Source organism: Xiphophorus maculatus, chromosome 21 (genome assembly GCF_002775205.1).
Source record: "Xiphophorus maculatus strain JP 163 A chromosome 21, X_maculatus-5.0-male, whole genome shotgun sequence".
NCBI lineage: Eukaryota > Metazoa > Chordata > Actinopteri > Cyprinodontiformes > Poeciliidae > Xiphophorus > Xiphophorus maculatus.
Window position 1 is genome coordinate 10,495,572 of NC_036463.1, and position 22,092 is coordinate 10,517,663.

At 38.9% G+C, this 22,092-nt stretch overlaps 1 protein-coding gene across 2 annotated transcripts in view; it reads left to right on the forward strand.

Annotated features, from left to right (window-relative positions):
- arfgef1 (ADP ribosylation factor guanine nucleotide exchange factor 1) overlaps positions 1-22,092 on the forward strand; it is a 56,067-nt gene that overhangs the window by 24,347 nt on the left and 9,628 nt on the right. The window contains exons 4-23 of one of the 2 annotated variants that reach the window (XM_023326244.1): positions 521-667; positions 1,614-1,793; positions 2,901-2,954; positions 6,292-6,646; positions 7,309-7,434; positions 7,584-7,831; positions 9,449-9,582; positions 11,528-11,762; positions 12,822-12,921; positions 13,769-13,908; positions 14,731-14,839; positions 17,679-17,880; positions 17,975-18,086; positions 18,978-19,183; positions 19,324-19,408; positions 19,537-19,702; positions 19,788-19,939; positions 20,029-20,157; positions 21,018-21,176; positions 21,920-22,064. In XM_023326244.1, coding sequence (XP_023182012.1) covers positions 521-667; positions 1,614-1,793; positions 2,901-2,954; positions 6,292-6,646; positions 7,309-7,434; positions 7,584-7,831; positions 9,449-9,582; positions 11,528-11,762; positions 12,822-12,921; positions 13,769-13,908; positions 14,731-14,839; positions 17,679-17,880; positions 17,975-18,086; positions 18,978-19,183; positions 19,324-19,408; positions 19,537-19,702; positions 19,788-19,939; positions 20,029-20,157; positions 21,018-21,176; positions 21,920-22,064 — 3,184 coding nt within the window. The remainder of the gene's footprint in view (positions 1-520; positions 668-1,613; positions 1,794-2,900; positions 2,955-6,291; positions 6,647-7,308; positions 7,435-7,583; positions 7,832-9,448; positions 9,583-11,527; positions 11,763-12,821; positions 12,922-13,768; positions 13,909-14,730; positions 14,840-17,678; positions 17,881-17,974; positions 18,087-18,977; positions 19,184-19,323; positions 19,409-19,536; positions 19,703-19,787; positions 19,940-20,028; positions 20,158-21,017; positions 21,177-21,919; positions 22,065-22,092) is intronic. The other variant, XM_023326246.1, reaches the window with a different exon arrangement.

A 22,092-nucleotide genomic window follows, 5' to 3' on the forward strand; every position in this document is an offset into this window, starting at 1 on the left:
GTTCAGTCGATTTGACCAGCGCAGGAATGTGTGCACATGATATTTAAGAAGCCACAGAGTCGTGGTATGATAATATTATAGCAAATCATGCTCAGCTAATTAATACAAGCTTCAATACCTGCTGTCTAACATTTTTAACATTTTATTGTAATAAAAGAATAAATGTAATCCCATATTGTAATAAACGACAACATATAATTCCACACCTGCTGAGAAGATTTGACTGAATATTACAGTCAAACCTCCTATGATATATTTGACATATATTATATATAAAAAAAAAACTTGTGCACCGAATTCTTGTTTTCTCGTTTATCACTTTATAGTGAAACAAAGAATGCCTTGTTAAAAGCCCCAAATTAATGATAAGAATATGCAAACTTCTGGCCAGCAGGTATTATTTATTTTTTATTCCTTGCAGTAGATGTCAAAACAGTGAGGATCGTCGAGGCCTGCTTTGAGATTTATCAAACTATGCTGCTAATGTTTTTACATGTCGGTGTGTTTCCTTGACTTGCAGAAGCTGATAGCGTACGGCCACCTGACGGGCAGTGCTCCGGACAGCACAGCGCCAGGAAAGAAGCTCATCGACAGGATCATCGAGACCATCTGCGCGTGTTTTCAGGGACCTCAGACTGACGAGGGCGTGCAGCTACAGATTATTAAGGTTCCATCGTTTTACTCTCCATCGTTTCTGTTCATTGCGCAGACACTCAAACTCGTGAATAGAGTTGAGCTATTCAGATTGTGCAAACTGAGTTTCGTCCACTCAAAGTAAACAGCAAAACTTAAGCTAGTTTTGTCAATGCGCGACCTGGAGGACATGATGCATGTTTTCACCCAAAAGTACCTAGACTATTGCATTTAAGATTTATGTTTGGATGACTCAGCACATCTCACAGTTACTTTGGATATCAAATATATTTAATCTGTCATATTGCCTTTAAATATTAGAGGCAGCTTCTCTTTTAAAAAAACATGTCTTTTCCTGATGGCCTTTCGCCCAGTGTGAGTTGACGTTCTCAATTTAATGTCTGTATTTTATGAGAATTTATTATGTGGTTTGGTTATATGCCTTTTATTTTGTTATTTTTGGTGTTTATTATTCTTTTTTATGTGCAGATCTTTTTATGAACTTGGTGTTTAAAATGTGCTTAATGACTAAATTGGACAGGAGACTTTCTACTTTCGGAAAATAAACCAGCAATTATCAGTGCTTAAAAACCAAATGCCACCAGATTTTCTGAAAATAGGAATGTGAAATGACAATCGTTAATGTAGCTGCTCTGTTCCAGGACCTTTTTTAGAACTGCTTTGATTTTAACTTTTGTGAAAGTCTCAAATTTGCTTATATGAAGACGTGGTTTTAGGTTGGTGTGGCTAAGCAAACAGAATAGATCTGAATGCTTCAATATTTTTTGCTTTTGTTTTTATCATTTGACTTTTGAAAGCGTATGTGTCACATCTGCAGTTTGATGTTTCCACTATGCCACTCTTAATGTTGCTTTACACGCTGCAGAATACTGAACACACAACCATATGGAAATGTATCAGAGAGGCTATCAAAGATTTCAGTTCAGCTCACACTTCCTGTCTTTCCTTCTCCACTGTAGGCTCTGCTGACAGCAGTCACCTCCCAGCACATAGAAATCCACGAAGGCACCGTGCTGCAAGCTGTCCGCACCTGTTACAACATCTACCTGGCGAGCAAGAACCTCATCAACCAGACCACGGCGAAGGCCACGCTCACGCAGATGCTCAACGTCATCTTCGCACGCATGGAGAACCAAGCAGTACGTTCAAATGCTCTAGAAACACTAAATCACCTTATTGTTGTGTTTATGTAAACACACAGCATCTCTCTTGAATCACAGTCTCTGAAAATTGCTCTAGTGGAAGCTAGTTTTAAGTTGAAATGAGTTAAAGAAGTTTATTCATAGGTAGACACCATGCTGTATAAGGATTTAAGTAAGTTTGGATTATAATACAGGTGCATCTCTGTAAATTAGAGTATCATTCCAAAGCAAATTTATTTCAGTAATTGCATTAAAGTAAACCTCATAAATTAATTACACATAATTAATTAAATGTTGGAGACTTAACAGTTGTCTAGCCGACTTTCATTTGTATCTTACACATTGAAGATGTGCCACAAAATGGCTTTTTTTTTTTTAAGAAGCTGGCTGCTCAGAGTGCTGTATGGAAGAATATTGATGGAAAGTTGAGTGGAAGGAAAAAGTATGTCAGAAAAAGTTGCACTAGCAACAAAGAAAACTGAAGTCATGCAAGGATTTTGAAGAATTTAGGGGAGATTCTCATGTTGTGGTCTGTGGCGGGAGTCAGAGCTTCACACACACAGACACACCTGCCCACCCCCCCACACACACACCCATACAGAACATGGGCTACCGCTGTCACACTCCTTGTGTTAGGCCACTCCTGACACAAAGTTAGAAGTGTCTTAATTGGGCAAAGGAGAAAAAGGATGGAAATGTTGATCAGGGAACCACAGGTTAAACACATCCATGCCGCGCCGTGTTGATGCCGTAATCTGTGCAGAAACAGCCCCGACCAGGTATTGAGTGCATATACTGTAAAATGCATGGCCGTTTTTTAGAAATATGTTTATTGGTCTGAATTTTGAGTTTCATTGGATTTAAACCATAATCATCAGCATTGACATAAATAAATGTAATTATTTACAGCTATATAATAATCTAGGCTTCTTTTTAATTATTGAAATTAACTTACTTTTCAATCATATTCAGATTTTTTGAGATGCACCTGTATTATCATATTAGCAAAAAAAAAAAAAAGCTTACTCTAATCTCATCTTTTTCTTTTTGAATGACACTTCTCCCCTCCTCACCTGCCTCCCTCCCCCCTTTTTGGACACATAGCTTACAAATCACAAGCTATCTTGGTCTCTGGCCTCCAGAAAGCGTGACCGCCAGGTAAAAGCGTGCAGGACTGCCCGTGACATTGCCTGATCAGAACTCTTTCAACTCTTTCCTGTGCATTTGTGTTTGCGCATTCAGCTTCCCTTTTTTTTCCCCTTCCCTTATCCACCCGTGCACTCATTCGTTCTCTTCCTTTGCTCCAACACTGCACACGAATGCTGCACACTCTTTCCACATTAATGCTTGCTGTGGTCTCTCTCGCTCATCTTGCTTCTCCACAACATATTGGTTTTTAATAGCACCAGGAAGTGGTGAACTTATTTTTTTTATGTGTAGCATATGTGACTGGTAATGAGTCAGACACAGAGTAGTAAAAGCGGTGATGGAGAGACGAGGTAGACTACAAGTATTGTCTCTGCCCCTGTAGTGCAGCACAGGAGATCAACTTTCTGTATTTGTGTGTAGATGCATCCCACTGGCTGCAGCTCAGCATGGTGTGTTCACGCCCACACACACACAAACACACACGCAGCATTGGTCTCGCACAGCCTTCACTATCCGACTGAGGTGGCATTTAAATAATGAGCTTAGTTTGTTTGCACTGCCTCGTTTGTCCCCTGCGGTACGTTTGTCTGCTCTCGTTCGATGCTAATCGCTTATTTAGAAAGGCTGCGTCGTTGAATTAATTTAGTGAGGTTTTGATGTGACAATAGCGACAGTTCTGTTTAATTAGGATGGAGCACCTAGAGGTGTGGTGTTCAAACTTACAAAGCATTAGCCCAATTAAAATTAGATTGTGTGAGGAGCTTTTTTGAGATTTTTGTTGTAAATCACTAAATGAAAAATCCGTATGTGTCCCCAGTCTCTGTTTTCCCACCAGATATTTCCTCTTATTTCAATTTTTCATAAGGTAAACTTCTGGTCAGATCTCTGCATACACTCATAATGGGCATGAATGACTTAGGCCTTTAAATTTATATTGGACAAATATTGACTTAATTGGTTTCCAGGAAACAGAAATGTATAGACCATTGAAACTTTAAAAATGATTGCATTTGCAATTTTATTTTGTTTATATTGCAAAAATAATTTCATGGCAATATTTGGTAGAACATTTGACTTTAGTGCCATGCATTCAATATGTTAGCTTTTTGCTAACATATTTGGCCACTTGGATGAATTGATCTATGTCAACATCAGATCTAGATCTTAGTGACAAAGGTGAATAAAACCAAGGGAAGCTGTGGAGATGTCTTGATTACCAATGGTAACGTTCAGCTACAACATTTCAGGGTTTCCTAATGCTATGCTGCACTATAATGTAAGTGCAATTAATACTCTAAAGTTTTATTATCTCATCCCACCCTAAAAAAGAACAGATCAAATACATCCTTCAGGGCTGAAAATGAAGACGACATGCGGCACACGGCGTCAAATATTTAACAAGACTTGAGCATGTCACGCTGTGCAAGCTTGATATGAAATGTCGATGGCGACCCCCATCACTGAACGGTGGAAGTGTTCCCACAGCTGAATTATGTTGGAAAGATCTGATGGCAACGTCATTGGATCAATGAGTAGAATCAGGTTAATGTTGCAACCTCGTTATCGGAGAAGAAGAGAGAAAAGCAAACGCTGTGGAAGTGCTCATGGCTTGGTAGGAGAGAAATATAATCAGACATCTATCACAGCAGCAGTCACTCTGCACTATTATCCCAAGACATTTCTGACGTTGCTTGTGCTCACCGTTTGGTCTTTCCTTCAATTCTTTGAAAGTTAGGATTTTGTCCAAAGCCCAAAATAATTACAGAGCTTAAGCCTGACATACCCATGGTCAGTGTATGTAAATGTCCGACTGAAGCTTTAAGTCATGCCGTTTTACTGTGAATTTGTGAAAGTGTCACTTTTTTCCCCAGACTCTGTCAACTCTACATGTGTGATTTTCTTTTCAACTTTTTAGTCTCTGGAAATCTACAAACACTCTTGGATTTCAAAGCTAGTATTTTAGGTTGGCTGAGGAAACCTGCACTGCTTGTTAGTGTTGTTTTTCTCTATAACGAAAGTTGTGTTTTTTATGCTAATGTGGTGTCATGTTTAACAGCACAGATACAATTAAACCTAATATTATTCAGCCCCCCAGCAGATTTCTCATTAGTATTATTGCCATTCAAAAAGGAAGTTAGTTTCTGATGGGTGATGAGACGCATCTCTCTCAAATAAAGCACTGTAAAATTTTCATAACATTAGAAAAAAATGGTTTTAAATTGTATAGCTTCAATTGAAAAATTGGTTCTCAACCTATTTATTAATAATCAGTGGAACATTATTTTTGGTGATCAACATCTTATGTTTTCACTGATGTTTTTGGACAATTTATCTTTGGTGATGAGATCTGAGTTTATGAGTTTGGAAGGCCTCTTTGCCATCACCCTAATCTGTATGTCCCTCCACAATTTTCTTTGTCAGTTTAAGTCTACAATAGGGACGGAGAAGCCTGATATAATTTATTATAATCAAGAAAACACACTGTAAAGCTCAAATTAGAAAAACACAAAAGCTAATTCTGGTCTTGGTTTATTAAGAGCATCACTAAATATCAACACATAGTCATTAATGTCAAAATATTACATTCTTTTTAAAGATACAATTGCACTACTTCATGTAACTGGTTTATGGAAGAAGGCTGTTTGATGATGTGTAAATTTTATTTATTGAGCAGTATTTGTCATCTTGGGGCTTTAAAAATAACACAGTACAGCCTAAACGCTCATTGTTTGAAATACTTTGTTCATGATTTTTATCATTTTCCCAAAAGTATCCCTAGTAAATGTTGATACTACTTCCAGTCAGAAGAAACAATTTAGTAAATGTAAAGATTACTTTAAACTTAAATCTACTGAGGCTTTTTCTGGATTCCAGTTTAAAACTAATTGTCCAAAAAGCCAAATGTTACCCTGTCCAGCAGGCAGTCTGCTCTGAAAGAAGCAGGCGTGACACAGCTGTATATTTTAGTCCTTTTCCATTAGAAATGCTTTCTGCCAGCAGCAAACTTAAATGGACTCGACACACACCGGCCAGCATGAAGTGATTCACAATGTTTGTCTCATTGCTGTTTGAGTAGCATGCCATTTTTCTCTCAGCATATTTACGTGCATTCCCACTTGGACACACAGCAGATGTAAGCTGACACACTAAGTATATATTAGGGGGGGGAACAAATTGTCTTATAGCCAGCTGTGAGCTCAGTTTCCTCACAGGAAAGGCAGATGGGTGGATAGTAACCAGTGTTTTCTTACTTATGTTTCTAGTCCATGCTACTTTCTATTAACCATTTTTCTTCTCCATTTGTGTTTGTTTTTTGGCCTGCGTCTGTCTCCCATCCCTCTGTCAGCTGCAGGAAGCCAAACAGCTGGAGAGAGAGCGGCACCGACAGCAATCCCCAGTAGCCCAGCACACCGAGCCAGAATCCCCCCAGCTCCAGACTCACGTTCACCCACCCAGCAAGACCCCCACCCAGGAGGCCAATGGCCCCGTCAGCCCTGCGACCCCCAGCATCGCCACCCCCTCCACGCCGTCCACCCCATCCACGCCGGCCCCGGAGTCCAGCAGCAGCAGGTCTGCGTCTGGGGAGCGGGAGGTGCAGGGGGAGCAGCCTGCCCCCGACGAGAACCCGGATCCTGAAAATGGTTCTGAGTTTTGCGTGGCTGAGAACGAGCAGACAGAGGCAGACCAAGCCACCGCAGCAAGTGAGTTGCTGCCCATGGAGTCCCCCGCTAAACTGAGAATAATGCTCCGAATTTTACTGTACATTTAATCTGAAAAGAAAAACCCAAATGAATAAAATATTTGGACTAAGTAGGCTCTTATTACAGTTTACAACAAAATCATTTGACCTGTTATTTAACATGTACAATTAAACTAGGGATGTACCAATCCAATATCTGAGGTTTAGTATCACCTGAAACCATTCCGATACAGAAAAATGGCGCTGAATTGACTTGAAAAGTTTCTGTTTTTAACACCAGATATTTATATTTATATAATAACTTTGCACCAGTGCAGCACACTTAAATACACCAATAGCTTCTCATGCTTGGTCAAACAACACAACTTCAATCGATCTAGAATTGATCTAGAATCTTTTTCAACATAAAGACCAATAAGGATATTATCAAATTAGTTTCTCTGTAACTCAAACATGATTTTTGATGTATTTGCTTTTGTTTAGAGATTTACTTTGTTTATAAAAATGAGCAAAATGAACCTACAAAAATATTCAGCTTCCTCACTGAAAGTACCCATGTTAAATATAGTGATCGAATTTATCTTCATTTTCATTTATGCATTTGTTTATTTTTGCAAAAGAGTGTTTAAATCACATTCTAATTCTAATTATTGTGTCCTGCAGATGCAGCATCCAAACAACATAAAGGAGCAGGTGAAGAAGAGGATGAGGAAGCGCCTAACTACGAGGAGAAAGCCCAGGAAATTGTCCAGAGTATTCTGCAGGAAGTGGTCAACACTGTGGCTGGAGGTGAGACATGCTTTATTCATAGTTTCAAACAATGTGGTTCAATATTAAGTGAAATTATCAATCTGGCTTAGCTAAGTCTATTTTCTCCTGAAGCATGCTTAAAGATGAGATTATCAATTCATTTCCTCCTCTGCTTATTGTGTCTACAGGCCACTGCCTGGACCCAGCGAACCTCTGCTCCGACACCAAGGAGTCAACCGGCGAGGGCGAGCCAGAGGAGTCCCCGCCGGCCGAGGCAGCGACTGAAGGCACCCAGAGCTCGATGGAGGATGAGGGAACAGTTGGGAGCGACAGTGAGCACGTCCATGCAAACGGCATTCCCGGCACGCCTATTTCTGCTAGCTTTACGCCCTCGTTGCCTGACGACAGATTATCCGTCTCCTCCACCGACACTCAGGTGAGGAAGTAAAGACACTGAGTGTTGGACCTTATGAACTGAGCTAGGTGTTGAAATTTCTTTAAGTTGTACATTTGTTCATTCATTGCTTCTCCACTGACCCTTTTGACAAAACAGCAAAGTCCAGGGTACTAAGCTGTGGTATTTATGGTATCTGAAGCATTTAAATAATTATTTATCTTTTTAATTATTTCTTGAATTAAGTCATCTTTGGCCCTTGCTGCTAGAACGCTCTGTCAGAAGAAATGTATCTGGATGTTCAGCCTAAACTGTTCTTCTCCCAGAACCGAGTCATTGTCTTTATAGAAATAAACACTCTTGTTAGTTATCCAATATGATGTTTGTTGTCATAAAAATGTAAATTTCATAAGATCTGCCTTGAGAATAGGGATTGTCAGTAGTTTGAAACGGGTCGTAATAGAACTTACTGTGTGCTGTTTGAAGTGTCGAAGCTGTGTAATCTATACCTGTGAAAATACTGCAGTGACATGCAAGAGCTGGAAAACACAAACTTAAATGGCTTAAAATAAACTCTACCTGCTTTAGTTAATAAATAGGTGATGATCAACCAAAGAAGTAAGTTATTAGGTTAACCTGAAGTTCTTTGTGTAATTCACACCAGTGTTAAATTTACACTATGACGGGTGTAAATTTCACTTCCTGAAACTTTGACCTCAGTCTGGCAACATCTGAATGTGTCTGAAATCTCCTCTGGCGTTTCTCCTTAAGCTGTTGTGAAGCCAAAGGTCACGTTTGACACAGCTGGACTCTGGACTTTTTTTTTCACATTGGCAAACAGCTGTGTGCGGTAATTTCTCCTGCAGCTGATCAGAGGAATCTGGTACGTTTGCTTAATGAATAAATAATCGTCCTGCTCCCTTCTTACTGAATGAATGAAAGAAAATAGAGTAAAAAAGAGATGGAGCAGGAGCATCATATGCAGCTACTAAGGAATAAAAGCTGCTAGTCAAAATATCTTTAAAAATAAACATTTTCACTGCAGCTGAACTTTTACGACCTGATTTTTTTCTGTCTAAAATGGACTGAGGTTTTCTTATCATGTCCTGTAGAAGGTCATAATACATTTTTAAATTAAGACATTATAAGTGTTAAATCCAGGAAAACTTAGTTTATATCAGTTTTTAGCAACTACAGAGTCATTACAAAAGTGTGGCTTGCATTTCTATTCTATTCTATTTCCCAAAACTCTGATGCCCCTAAATATAATTTGGTGAAGCCAATTGCCATCCCAGGTTGCCTAATTAATAAAGGGAATTTGTTTGTAATTTAATCCTAGTATAAATCCAGCAGTGACCTGTATCCACCTAAACTTCAGCATTTATTGAAAAGTTGCAAAAATAACCACTGTTAATAGTTTGTGGCTTTAATGAGGCAAATTATGAAACAAGTTAAAGATTTGAAATGTAGCGCGTGTTTGCTGTGTCATCCAGCTCTGAATGACCTCTGCAAGTCAGCATAATTACTGAGGTGTGATCACGATCAAACAAATCTTATTGCTTTAACATTCACATACTGTTGATGGTAAATAATCTGGAAGATAAAAGCTCTAAAACCAGACATTTCTTTAACTTGTTGCTTGTTTTTCTGCTCCTTTAGGAATCGGGAGCAACAGCTGGCCAGCCGCCAGGTGCTAAGTTCTCCCACATCCTCCAGAAGGACGCTTTTCTTGTCTTTCGCTCTCTCTGCAAGCTGTCGATGAAACCACTATCAGACGGACCGCCTGATCCAAAGTAAGACTTTGTTGGTTTTTTTACGTAATTAAGGATAACAATCCTTGTAAGGATTTTCTACAGCTTAGAAGAGTTTTCTTTATTAGATGTGCTTTTACTCTTCTATACTTTCTTGATTTGTGTAACCAATTAATTGATCAGCATCTAATGGAAACTCCCAGTTCATTTAGCTGTTGGATTTAACATCTAATTGCCAAGTTTTACTCTAAATTGCTTAAAACCTGAGAGTTGGACTTTTTGTGATTTTTATTCCTAGCGTAGGCTTCATGAAAAGGCCTTTTAATGCCTTGTTGTTTTTTTAATCCTTCCTCTAAGCTGCAGGTCTGACTACAGACATCATGAATCATGGTTTAAAATGAGGATCGCTCAGATTGTGGTGTTTTTTCATTGGTTTCCATTGGTTATGGAGGCAATGAGACATCAATCAGAATTTTCTGAATCACTTCCTTGTGTCATGAAACACTGGAGCCCTTTTCATCCTTCCTCTTTACTTTTCAAAGCACCACAAATGCAAAATGAATGATTTTTATTTTTTATTTTTTGCTCCAATTTAATATTTCCCCTGGCCACGCTTCACTCAGAGGAAATGTGATTGTACTGATAGCTCCACCTTCTCTGGAATCAGCATTTTCTGCCTCAGGCTTCTACCTAAAACTCCATTCTGACTCTCTTATTTGTTTACTGTTTTCCAACCAATTTATTCTTAATTTCAACAAATCTGTGTCAAAGAAATGTTATCCAAGCTGCTTTTTGAATGGCTTTGGATACAGTTCTGGTATAATGGAGCGCTTCGCAAAGGCTGACATGCTGTGTCTGGATCAGACTGAAATCTTTGCTCTCCTAAAAAGGTTTATTTGCCAGATATTTCACTCCGTCACACCTGAACAATTTGATGCACACTGAACATGTGAAGTGTCTACAGCTTAACTAGAGCAAATGACTTTGGATCTGCATCTGCGATCACCATTGACGCATCTGATCTTCTGTTCTCACCTCTAAATGCTGCCACACCCCACCTTCCACTAAGAGTTTGTCCAAATTACTCTTATTCTGTTTTTTTTTCTTTCTTTTCAGCTTTTCTGCTTTGTTGTCCAAATGGATTTTCATTTCCAAGGCCGTTTGGCAGCTAAATTCATAGCGAGAATCTGAAGGTTGCGTCTATTTTTTTAAAACACTACAGATGCTTTCCATTACTACATACCAACATAAATGCTGTTAAAAGCCTCTCCAAGATTTCAGTCCTTACTGCTCTACAAGAGAGCTTCTTTTTTAAATGTTTTCATTCATTTTCTACTAAAAATCAATTATAGAGAGCATTTCTGGGCAATAAAATTGCTTGCAGTCATAAAACTTAAGTTGGATTTCATCTAAGAAATTGCTTAAAAAGTAAAAGGATGTTATTGTTTTGGCACTTAGGTCCTCCATTTTTACTGCTTTCCAGAAATGGAAAGCAGACAAAGAAAGGAAAGCATTGCAAAGGAGCATTTAAAGTCAGCATATAAATTAGCTGAATCTGGTTATTTCTTTCCCAGAGTCTTTTGCTACAGTAGAGCTTTGCAGACAGATAGAGGTTGTGCATGCAGACGATCTGTGACTGTGACCCCCAGAGCATTTTCTTTTAATCCTGCTGATGATTTTTAACTCTCTGCTGCAGACACACATCCTCATGAGTTCTCTCCAAGTAATTAGTCGTAAATTCCTTTCAAGGACATTGTTTTCCGTTATAAAGACCAAAGAACACAGTAGAAACATTGGGAAAGAAGCTGTGGAGAATCTTAAAGCAGATTTAAATGATGTTTCTAAAACATCATCTGATGCAACATCTCATGGAGCGCTGCTGAATCATCTGACCTACATGTTAAACTGACTCAGATTACTACAAACTAAGCAGTTGTTTAACCTTTAATATAAAGACTAACAAATTGTCTTCATGTGACTGCCTCAGGTCCCACGAGCTGCGATCAAAGGTGTTGTCTCTGCAGCTTCTGCTGTCCATCCTGCAGAATGCCGGGCCCATCTTCAAGACCAACGAGATGTTCATAAACGCCATCAAGCAGTATTTGTGCGTGGCGCTGTCCAAGAACGGTGTCTCCTCTGTGCCTGAAGTCTTTGAGCTCTCTCTCTCCATCTTCCTTACCCTGCTCTCCCACTTTAAGACCCACCTCAAGATGCAAATCGAGGTAAAACGTTTGCATTTGTCTATTTAGTAAAGTTTTCTTTTTATTGCAAGCTCTACTGACAGCTTAAATAGCAAGCTTATTGTCTGTGTAAAATAAAATTTAAAAAATCTGTCAAGATAAGTACACAGAGTAAGCCTAAATTCAGCCAAAAGATCGGTTTTTTGCTCTTGAGACATTTGCTGTATGTATTCCCCACTTTCTCTCTCCCTCTTTTTTGTCTGGTAATTGTCAATAAAGGCAACAAGTGCCAAAAAATCAAAGTATATAATTAAATTCCACTGTCCTTTGTTAATTGATTTGCCAAAGAAAGAAACAAACACTCTCTTTGGCAGGAGACGGTTGAAATTTCCTAAAGCAAAGCTTAAATTTATGGAGCTCCAAATAGTAAACTTGAGACCAAGTTCCAAGCAAACTCAATAGTATTTGAAAGACAACGTTGTAAATTAGTCATTTGTATGATGTTCTATGTGCAAATTTTCACATGAAATATAAAATACCTAACTGAAGGCAACAAAAGGAAGCATTAACTAAAGACCTAAAAAGTCAAATCAAGTCATATGGCCAAAATATGAATTATTAAATATAAGGCTGTTTTTCAACTCCTTTACAAATGGGTGATGCATAATTATTGGTATGCTAAGATTGTTTTTGTTAATTGAAATTTAACTTAGGATCAAGAAAGATTTTGATTGGAAACAGTAGAAAAAGACGATTGGTCTCTTGGTCTCGGCTATTTTTTTTTTCTTGCCTGAAAAACAAGTCAGTGCCCAAAGGGGAAAAGCATTTCTTCATTTGCCTTGTTGGAAAACTTAAAAGTGAGCACTTAATAAGATGAATAATAAAAAAAAAACACTCAACCAAAATTAGCAGTATTTCTAAAGTGATTTAGGACATGAAGTGAGGAGTTCTACCTGTTCTTCTTTCATCTCGGCCAAATTAACCGGCCTTCCTGCTTCCAGGATCTCTGATCTGTCGGCTCTTCTTGTTTTGTGTTGCGGAGTTGCGATGGCTCCTTTTGCCTGGTTCTCAATGGAAATGCAATAAACTCTCTCTTTGCAGGTGTTCTTCAAAGAGATTTTCCTGTACATACTTGAGACGTCCACAAGCTCTTATGACCACAAGTGGATGGTCATCCAAACGCTCACCAGAATATGTGCAGGTTTGCTCTGCTATTTTCTTTTTTTGCTTTATTTTTCTACTGCAACACTACAGGTGGAATAATATTGACCTGATATATAATTAAGTTAACTTTTGAAAATTAAGTAGTTTTGAAAGACATTAGTAGGCCTGAGTCTGAGTGAGATCATCATGTTTTCTTAGCTTACAAAAAATACCAAAGCACCTCTGTATTCACACAGAAGTCATGTTATTGAATTTCTTTCCTTTAAAGTGGAAAAGAAGCAATTATTTTTGATGCTATATTGAAATAAGCTGTTTTACAACTGCGTAACATTTGTTGTTTGTAGCATTTGTTGTTTTATGTCTTTTTTGATATGTACTTACGTGTAGAAACAAAAATTTATTTTACTTGTATTAAAAAATTTTAGTGCATACTTAGCAGAATATTAACCTTTTTTATACCAATAATTACATAAGGAGTATAATAAACTAATATTACCTGGTGGTTACTTATTGTTCCTCTAGTACCTGCCTGTAGACTGCTGCTGAACAGACATGCTACATGTAGCTTGCAAACTGCAGATTTTAAACAATAAATTTTTATGGAATTATATGTACATGATAACTTGAGATTTTCACACCTTAATAGTCTGCATTTGAGGGAAGATGTAGAACAACAGAGCAGCAGTGCGTTACTAAAACACAGCCGGAGAAAACACTGGCTGTTTTCTCAAAGGAGAAATCTTGTAATTTCTACTTTAATCCTAATTTTTTTTGTGGTTTCAAAATCAATTCTTCGAGCGTGCAACTTTATAAGTAGTTTCTATGATTTCCTGAGGCTTTGTGAAAAACATTGTAATCAAACTCCTCCCTTCTGTCCTGTTCAGATGCCCAAAGTGTGGTGGACATCTATGTGAACTACGACTGTGACTTGAATGCTGCTAATATATTTGAGCGCTTGGTCAACGACCTCTCAAAAATAGCCCAGGGCCGCGGAGGCCACGAGCTCGGCACAACACCCCAACAGGTGAATTTTTATTTTTCTGATGTACTTCATCTATTCTGTGGCTGCTTTACAGGCATAGTTCAGAATTTATTAAGTAAGGTACTGTTAAAAGGTTATAAACACTTAATATTGTACCTACAATACACAACACTCTTCGTTTATCGTAATCCCAGATTAGTTGATGCTGTAAAGGGAAGCTGATGAGTTAGAGAGGGACCAAGACCAAAATTGACATCTATAAATCTCAAAAATGCCACAATGGTTTATCTGAACCTATAAAACTTCATCATGTCTGTAATTTGGAAGTTATTTACACAGAAGTTGACAGTTATTTAGACGTTAAAAGTAGGTCAGATGCATTGCCCCACCCTTAGACTTCCTTTGAAACACAGACTGAGAACTGAACTTGTAAACAATTTAAACTCAGAGCAACTGAGTTTAAACTACTAAAGTAGAAATCCAAAATATCACAAATACCCATGTCAACACAGTGTTACTGATTTTTACACTGTCTACTTTTTCTATCTGGTATTTAGTAACTGGAAAGGATTAAATGTTTGATTCTTAGTACATGTTTCCCAGAAAAATAATCTGTGCAAAAACCCACTGAGGTTTTCAAGGTTTTAGCCATTCTCAAACTAGCCATTCGGCTTTAACCGCCAGGACCAACTAATCAGAATTTGCACTAAATGAAGTGACAAAACAGAGTTAGGTACATCAAGGAAAGATATTAACTATTTCCAGCCTTTTAGCAGAACCATAATTTATTCCCAAACCATCTCACTAAGACAGCATGGAAAGTTTTACTGATTATTTGTTTATGTTTTTTATATTCTTGTCCAGGAGCTGACTCTAAGAAAGAAAGGCCTTGAATGTCTAGTGTCCATCCTAAAATGTATGGTAGAATGGAGCAAAGACCAGTACGTCAACCCCAATTCCCAGACCAGCCTAGGTGAGTCATTTATGTGATACTGGCTGCAGTGAAACCCAAAGCACGAGGAAATTTGTGACTTTTTTTTGTTTGGTTTGATCATTTTAATTATCAGCTTGCAGATTCAGTAATGTCAGAAATCCTGTTTCTAACACGCTAGACAGGCTAGACATGGGAGTGTGATCTATGTTAAAGATCTACGGTCTTTCAAATATACACACTGAGTTTGCTGTAGAACACTATGCACAATGTATTGCAAATGTGTGGCAAACTGAGCTGCATGTACCATCACTTTGTTTTAACAATGGATCCAAAATGCTTATAGCATTTCAGCTCCCATAATACTTTTAGCAGACACTGGAACCAAACTCCTCCAGGTGAGGAGAAGCTACTGTAGTGACCGAAGTTTGATGCGTGTGTGCTGCGCCTGCAGTTATTGGCACAGGGAAAGGGATTAAGTATTTTTGTGGCAGTATACATGCATGGAAGGATGTGCAAATCTATTAATTCCTGAGGATTTAAAGGTTTGGCTACAGTGAAAAAAAGCTGATACTTGTAACTGTACAATATGTAGTTGGTACATAATACGGTTCTGAATCTAGACTTGTCAGACGCAGTTTGATTGTTTATAACCTTAATAAAGCCTTAAGCAATTCTCACTGTAATGTTCTAGTTTTCTCACATTGAGCTTTGCCCTCCATATTGCTTCCTTTCCTGCAGTAGACTGTAAAACAGGGAAGGTTAAAAACAGATTTTGGCCGTAATCTAACTGGATCGGTCTCAGTTCCTCTCAGAGTCTTAACAGGAGTTTGAGATAAGGCTTGTACCCTTCAGCATAGCTGCAGTCAGCTGTAGGATTGACCACTGGAAAGAAGGAAAGAAGAGGAAAAGCAAGCACTCATCGGCTCAGTTCCAGCCACAGGAGGCGGGGAGATAATGCTTCAGCACATAGAGGCTAATCCAGGAAGTTCAGACCCTGAAAAAGAGCAATACCTTTCACTGAACTGTGATGAAGCACCAATCTGTGACACGTGGAGCATATCCTCTCTGCGAGACGGGCCGCTGGGTCTTGTGCACAGAGGAGGATTTGTCGTTAGCTGAAGGAGGAACCCGAACTAAGATGAAGCTGAAACTCTGAGAAAGGACTGAAAAGATATCCCTTAAGCCTCTGGAAGTATCCACAGGCCAGCCTGGGGCTAAGCTGTCAGAGCCAAGCGGCAGAGGCAGCTTTGTTGACTGTCAGGGATATTACTCTGCCAAAAACCCACGACAGCTCATTAGCATACAAACAACAGCTCACATTAAAATCCTGCATGCTGAATTTGCTCTGCTGACAGTGTTGGTAGAGGTTAGAAAGTTTTACATTTTAGACTGAATTCTATTACAGCAGCATGCCAGGTCCTTGTTTGTAATGGTTTCTTGTCTTTACTCTCATCATTCTGAATAACTTCAAAGCAAGAGCAGGTAAACTGGAACAGTAGTGAGTGTTTAGTAGAATGTGTGTTAAAATAGCTCCGATTTAAACCCTTTGTGATTGTGATTTAGGTAGTTTTCCATTGTCTCGGTAAGGCCTGTTTCAGCATAACAGTCTGTCAGCGGCTTTCAATATGACATGCAGCATGCCTCACTCCAGAATAACTCAGAGTGTATCTATACTGGGATACACTCTATCAAACATCACAACACAGAGCCAAAGACAGGGTTCCTATGCAGCCTTAAAACTCCTTTTGGTTATTTTAGTAAGTTACAGGGATCTGTGAGAGTTTTCCTCTGGTAGAAAATGAGAGCATTTCTCTCACATGGTCTCATAACACCAGAACAGTTTGAGGAAAAGAAATAGTAATTGTTTGAAATCGAGAATTTCTTTAAAACAATGGTAAACTCTGAAACCAGATACAAGCCCATGTCTGGTTCTGTTATATAACTTGAGTGGTGTAGGTTACGCTGTAACCAGAACCATGTTTGGTCTGACTTAACCTGTTGAGACCTGAAGTAACATCCAAACCAGGTTATATTCGGCATAGTTTTACTCTCTGAATGGATTCAAATATGTAATAGAAACACATCTAGTTGCTACAGACGGCTGGCGTCCCGATACTCTTTTTCTTTTGCTGTGTTGTCTGTGTTTTAAGAATGGCAAACATGGAGGTGTGCCAACATGTCTGCGAGGCTGTCCTGAATGTTTTAAAGAGTTTCCGTTGGGTAATCAGATGCCTCAGTTGGATCCAGCCCGGGTTACAGGGTGAACCTGTTCCAGCAGCAGCAGTGTATCCTTGAGGTCTTCTCTCATGGATTAATAAACCAACTCTCTTGACCTTCAGCTCACATTTCTTCCCCTTTTTCACTGCCTGCAGTGTTTTAGAGAACATCCAGAGCACAAATGCTGCTTTGCATTACAGCTTTTATGTGTCTGTTTAGGTAGGTATGCGTTTCTGGGAGTTATTAGGCTGTAGTCATGTGTTCAGGGTTCCTACAGGAAATGTGTAGTTTACAGAAAAAGAAAATAGAAAATGGATAAATAATTACATTTTAGTGAGGTCCATCTGATAAATCGATCGTCCGTCCATTTGACCAACCATCCACCCACCAGTTCATTTTTTCACTCATGTTTGCCTATTCCTTCATCCAGCACTTTATTCTTCAGTTCTTCCTCAATCTGTCTGTTCTTTCAAACAGCCTTCCACTCACCTTTTTAAATTATTTTCACCTTGACATTTTTTTTTTCAACCTCTGTACAGTTCTGTTAGTCAGAGGGGGATTTTTGACCTAAAGCTTGGTCAGATTCAGACATTTCTCAACAAAACAATAGTTATTGTTTTCTAAATTATTGGCTTTATTTCCTTTTATTTTTGCTCTTCAGGCCAGGAGAAACCTTCAGAGCAGGACAGCTCAGAGACCAAGGCCACAGAGAGCATAAACCGCTACGGCAGCATCAACTCCCTGGACTCCACGGCCTCGTCTGGCATCGGTAGCTACAGCACACAAATGTCCGGCACCGACAACCCCGAACAGTTTGAAGTTCTCAAGCAGCAGAAGGAGATCATCGAACAGGGGATTGACCTGTGAGTCCAGTGAATTTATAACTCTGTATTCCGATGAACATGGAACGAGTTAACCGTAGCTGAGTTTAGCTTTACTTGTTTGTGTGTTCCTCAGGTTCAACAAGAAACCAAAGAGAGGAATCCAGTACCTTCAAGAGCAAGGCATGCTGGGTACAACCCCAGAGGATCTTGCACAGTTCTTGCACCAGGAGGAGAGGCTTGACTCGGTAAAAAAAACAATTCGTTTTAGGTAAAAGTAGAAAGTAAAGATAAGTAGACACTAGAATACTTTCAAAATAATACGATTTGTTGCAGAAATAATTTATTAACCAGACCAAATCTCTGAGACATAGAGAATTAGGCAATTAGTTTTTTCTGATTGTAATATTATCATCTTTGCTTGTTAATGATCATAACAATCCAAGAACAATTTCTTGTGCAGTAAAAACTTACAAGTTAGTCAAATAAAATAACATGAATGTATATATTTATGTATGAATAAAATAATTGTATAAGTTAAATTTGTACTCTGCAGATTTCAACAACAATTATATTAATAATGAAAGCTGTAACAGTAATGTAATCACAAAATACTTTGTCGTTTCAGCTGAATATTGTTAATTTCTGCCTAAAATTACATGAAAATATGTTGCGAGTATTCCAGTTACCCGTCTTGATTCTAGACAAAACAAAATTAAGCTCACATCAAATGCTGCCTACAGTAGGTAAAAAACTTTAAAAAAAAAAAAAAGTTAATGTATAAACTTAGATTAAAATTGATGTAATTAAATTGTGATTGTATGTATGTAAATCAGAATTAAAAGTTATATTAAATTTAATATAATGACTGTAATTGAACTATTTTTTTATTGCAAAACCTTTGTTTGGCACCATGATGAGCTTATTAGTGCAGCATTAATAACTGCATTAATTACTGCATCAAATAAAAACAATCTGCCCTGATTTGCTACTCTTTGCTAATCGTTAAGACAGCTTGTGTTTCACTCTGCAGGGTCACAGTGTCGGACCTGAGCACTGTGTGTAAATGTGCAGGTATAATGCACATTTGCGAAGTAATGCGAAGTGAAGCCTGACCTCTGTGTCGTTGCTCTGTTTAGACTCAGGTGGGTGAATTCCTCGGCGATAACGACCGTTTCAATAAAGAGGTCATGTACGCCTACGTGGATCAAATGGACTTCCAGGGCAAAGACTTTGTTTCCGCTCTAAGGATGTTCCTGGAGGGCTTCCGGCTCCCCGGCGAGGCCCAGAAGATCGACCGGCTTATGGAGAAATTTGCAGCAAGATACCTGGAATGCAATCAGGGGTGAGTTTAATTCGCTTATTTATTTATTTTTTCTTTTTTACAAAACAGAAAGGAAACCAGAGAAGTTCAAGGATGTGGTTACCTTTGCAGGTCGTTTATCCTGCTCACCCGTTATCCTCATTTTGTTTTTATTGCTCCAGACAAACACTCTTTGCCAGTGCAGACACAGCATATGTTCTCGCCTACTCAATCATCATGTTGACAACAGACCTCCACAGCCCGCAGGTAAGACGTCCACCTCAAGGAAGCTGCAGGGTTTTGGTGTTTAGACAAGAACTGTCCCTTTAAATATCAGTGAAGTGTGCTGAGCATAAGCCAGTCTTGACTTTTTTTTATTGGTGTATTCTTCAAAGGTGAAGAATAAAATGACAAAAGAACAGTACATCAAGATGAACCGTGGCATCAATGACAGCAAAGACCTGCCTGAGGAGTATCTCTCAGCCATATACGATGAGATCGCAGGGAAGAAGATTGCCATGAAGGAAACAAAAGAGCTCACCATGAAGTCCAACAAGCAAAGTGAGTCTGAACATCATATCGACAAACGACATGTTATCCCTGCTGATCTGGGTTGAATTGATGTCTGAATCTGAATTGTGTGCAGGTGTGGCCAGCGAGAAGCAGAGGCGTCTGCTCTACAACGTGGAAATGGAGCAGATGGCCAAGACGGCCAAAGCTCTGATGGAGGCCGTCAGCCACGTCCAGGCCCCCTTCACCAGCGCCACGCATCTGGAGCACGTCAGGCCCATGTTCAAGGTATTTCACCTGAGATTCCTCACACCCCGCTGGGAATATAGCTGGCTAAATCCGGCGTGGAAGCCTCATCTGTGTGTGACTCTTCTCAGCTGGCGTGGACGCCCTTCCTGGCTGCCTTCAGCGTCGGCCTGCAGGACTGTGACGACACTGAAGTGGCCTCGCTGTGTCTCGAAGGAATACGCTGCGCCATCAGGATAGCATGCATCTTTTCCATACAGGTACAGCACCCTGGATCACTGCAATACAGGCTTCTTGCGCAGAATATTTATAGAACTGGATTTGATCACTTTTCAAGTCTGCATAAATTGATTTTGGAAACATCTTTTAGTTTCTATTCCTTATGTTTTTAATAAAAGTGTTTTTTTTATCTTGAGTTGCATTTATATTAATGCTTTCCTCTTCCATTTGTCAGGTAATCATTTTAAGGTTGTGTCAAATTTATTTATTTATTTATTTTTTTGCTTTAATGTTGAAAACACACACCAACAAATGTAATTGGAATAATTTCACATCTTATAATTGCATCAAAGCTCTCTTTAATCCAGAATTAAGATTCATCATAATGAATCATTACAAAAGTTTTTATTTATTTCAGAAATTCAAATCGAAAACAGTCATACATTAGTTTATAACACTAATGATATATATTTCAATTTTTATTTCTATGTATTTTGATGTTTTTAGTGGGAATTTCCAGAATAAAACTTGTAATTGTAACTTGTTTGCATCTTTGTCTTGTATTTTTTCTTTTCATTCAATTTTCTGCCAACACTCTGTGGACAGCTTTCTTATTTAGCAATGACCTTCTCTGTCAGTGATTATCTGCATCACATTTCTATATTACTTTCATTGGTGTTATGTAATGTGTTATTTGCTGAAAAACTGGATTTTGGTTGTTCATTAGCTGCTAGCTATGATCATCAAAATAATTGGTCTCAGTATGAAACGTGTTCCATATAAAATGTTAAAGATATTGTTTAGTTAGATGACTCTCTGGAATTTCAAGTAAATGTTTTGTATTTAAATGACCAGAATTTACAAAAATTGCCATAAAAACATTGTTTTTGTTTTTGAACAGCTGGAGAGGGATGCTTACGTTCAGGCTCTGGCCAGGTTCACCCTGCTGACGGCCAGCTCCGGCATCGCAGAAATGAAGCAGAAGAACATCGACACCATCAAGACCCTGATCACTGTGGCACACACGGATGGCAACTACCTGGGCAACTCCTGGCACGAGGTCTGCATCAGTTTGTGAGAACTTTCAGAACCATTCAGTAGAGTATGTGCGTCAGTCAGGCGAAACAGCTGGAAAACACACAAAACTATTCATATACACATTTAAAATGCTTTCTCAATGCTTCATGTAAACGCAACATGCAGTAATCGACAAGTTTTAGGTGTTTAGAAGGTCAAAGGTCAACCTAACATCCTGGTTGTCAGCAGAAACAACGTAGTCTATTCATATTTGTTCTTTATTGATCAGTCATCAAACATAGCTTGAGTCATAACTGCAAAAATTTGCGTTATAATGTGGGGTTTTTTTTAAAGATTTTTGTGGCACTAGTGGCATTTAGTTGCTGTATTTAGACAGGAAATGGGCAAAGAGAGAGAGAAGGAAGAACGTGCAGCGAAGGTGACCATTCTAAACCTTTAATGCAGTTTCTTTATCTTTCCATCAAGTCTGGACAGCTAACCTGCCACTGATATGGAACATCACCACGAGCTTCTTGGTTGCTTTTCTGATTGATGCTCTCTTTGCCTCTTCATGAGAGTTTATGCTCTAATCCTCTTAAAAAAAAAAACACTATGAGGTCTTTATTTTTGTCAGCCACTTTGCAGTTATGCAATACCTTGTGTTGTTCTATCCAATAAAATACGTTGGAGTTTGTGTCTATAAGAGGTGTGATTGGTTTAGCAGTGCGCAGTAGTTCGTTTTCCTTCCTTGGGCCTTTCATGACCATTTTTTTTCCTCCTTCTCAGATCATGAAGTGCATCAGTCAGCTGGAGCTGGCTCAGCTGATTGGTACGGGGGTGAAGGCTCGCTACATCTCAGGGACGGTGCGGGGGAAAGAGGGTTTCATCACCAGCACCAAGGAGCAGAACAACGACGAGTACCTGGGTTTAGGTCAGTAGAAACGTTTCAGTCCGTCACA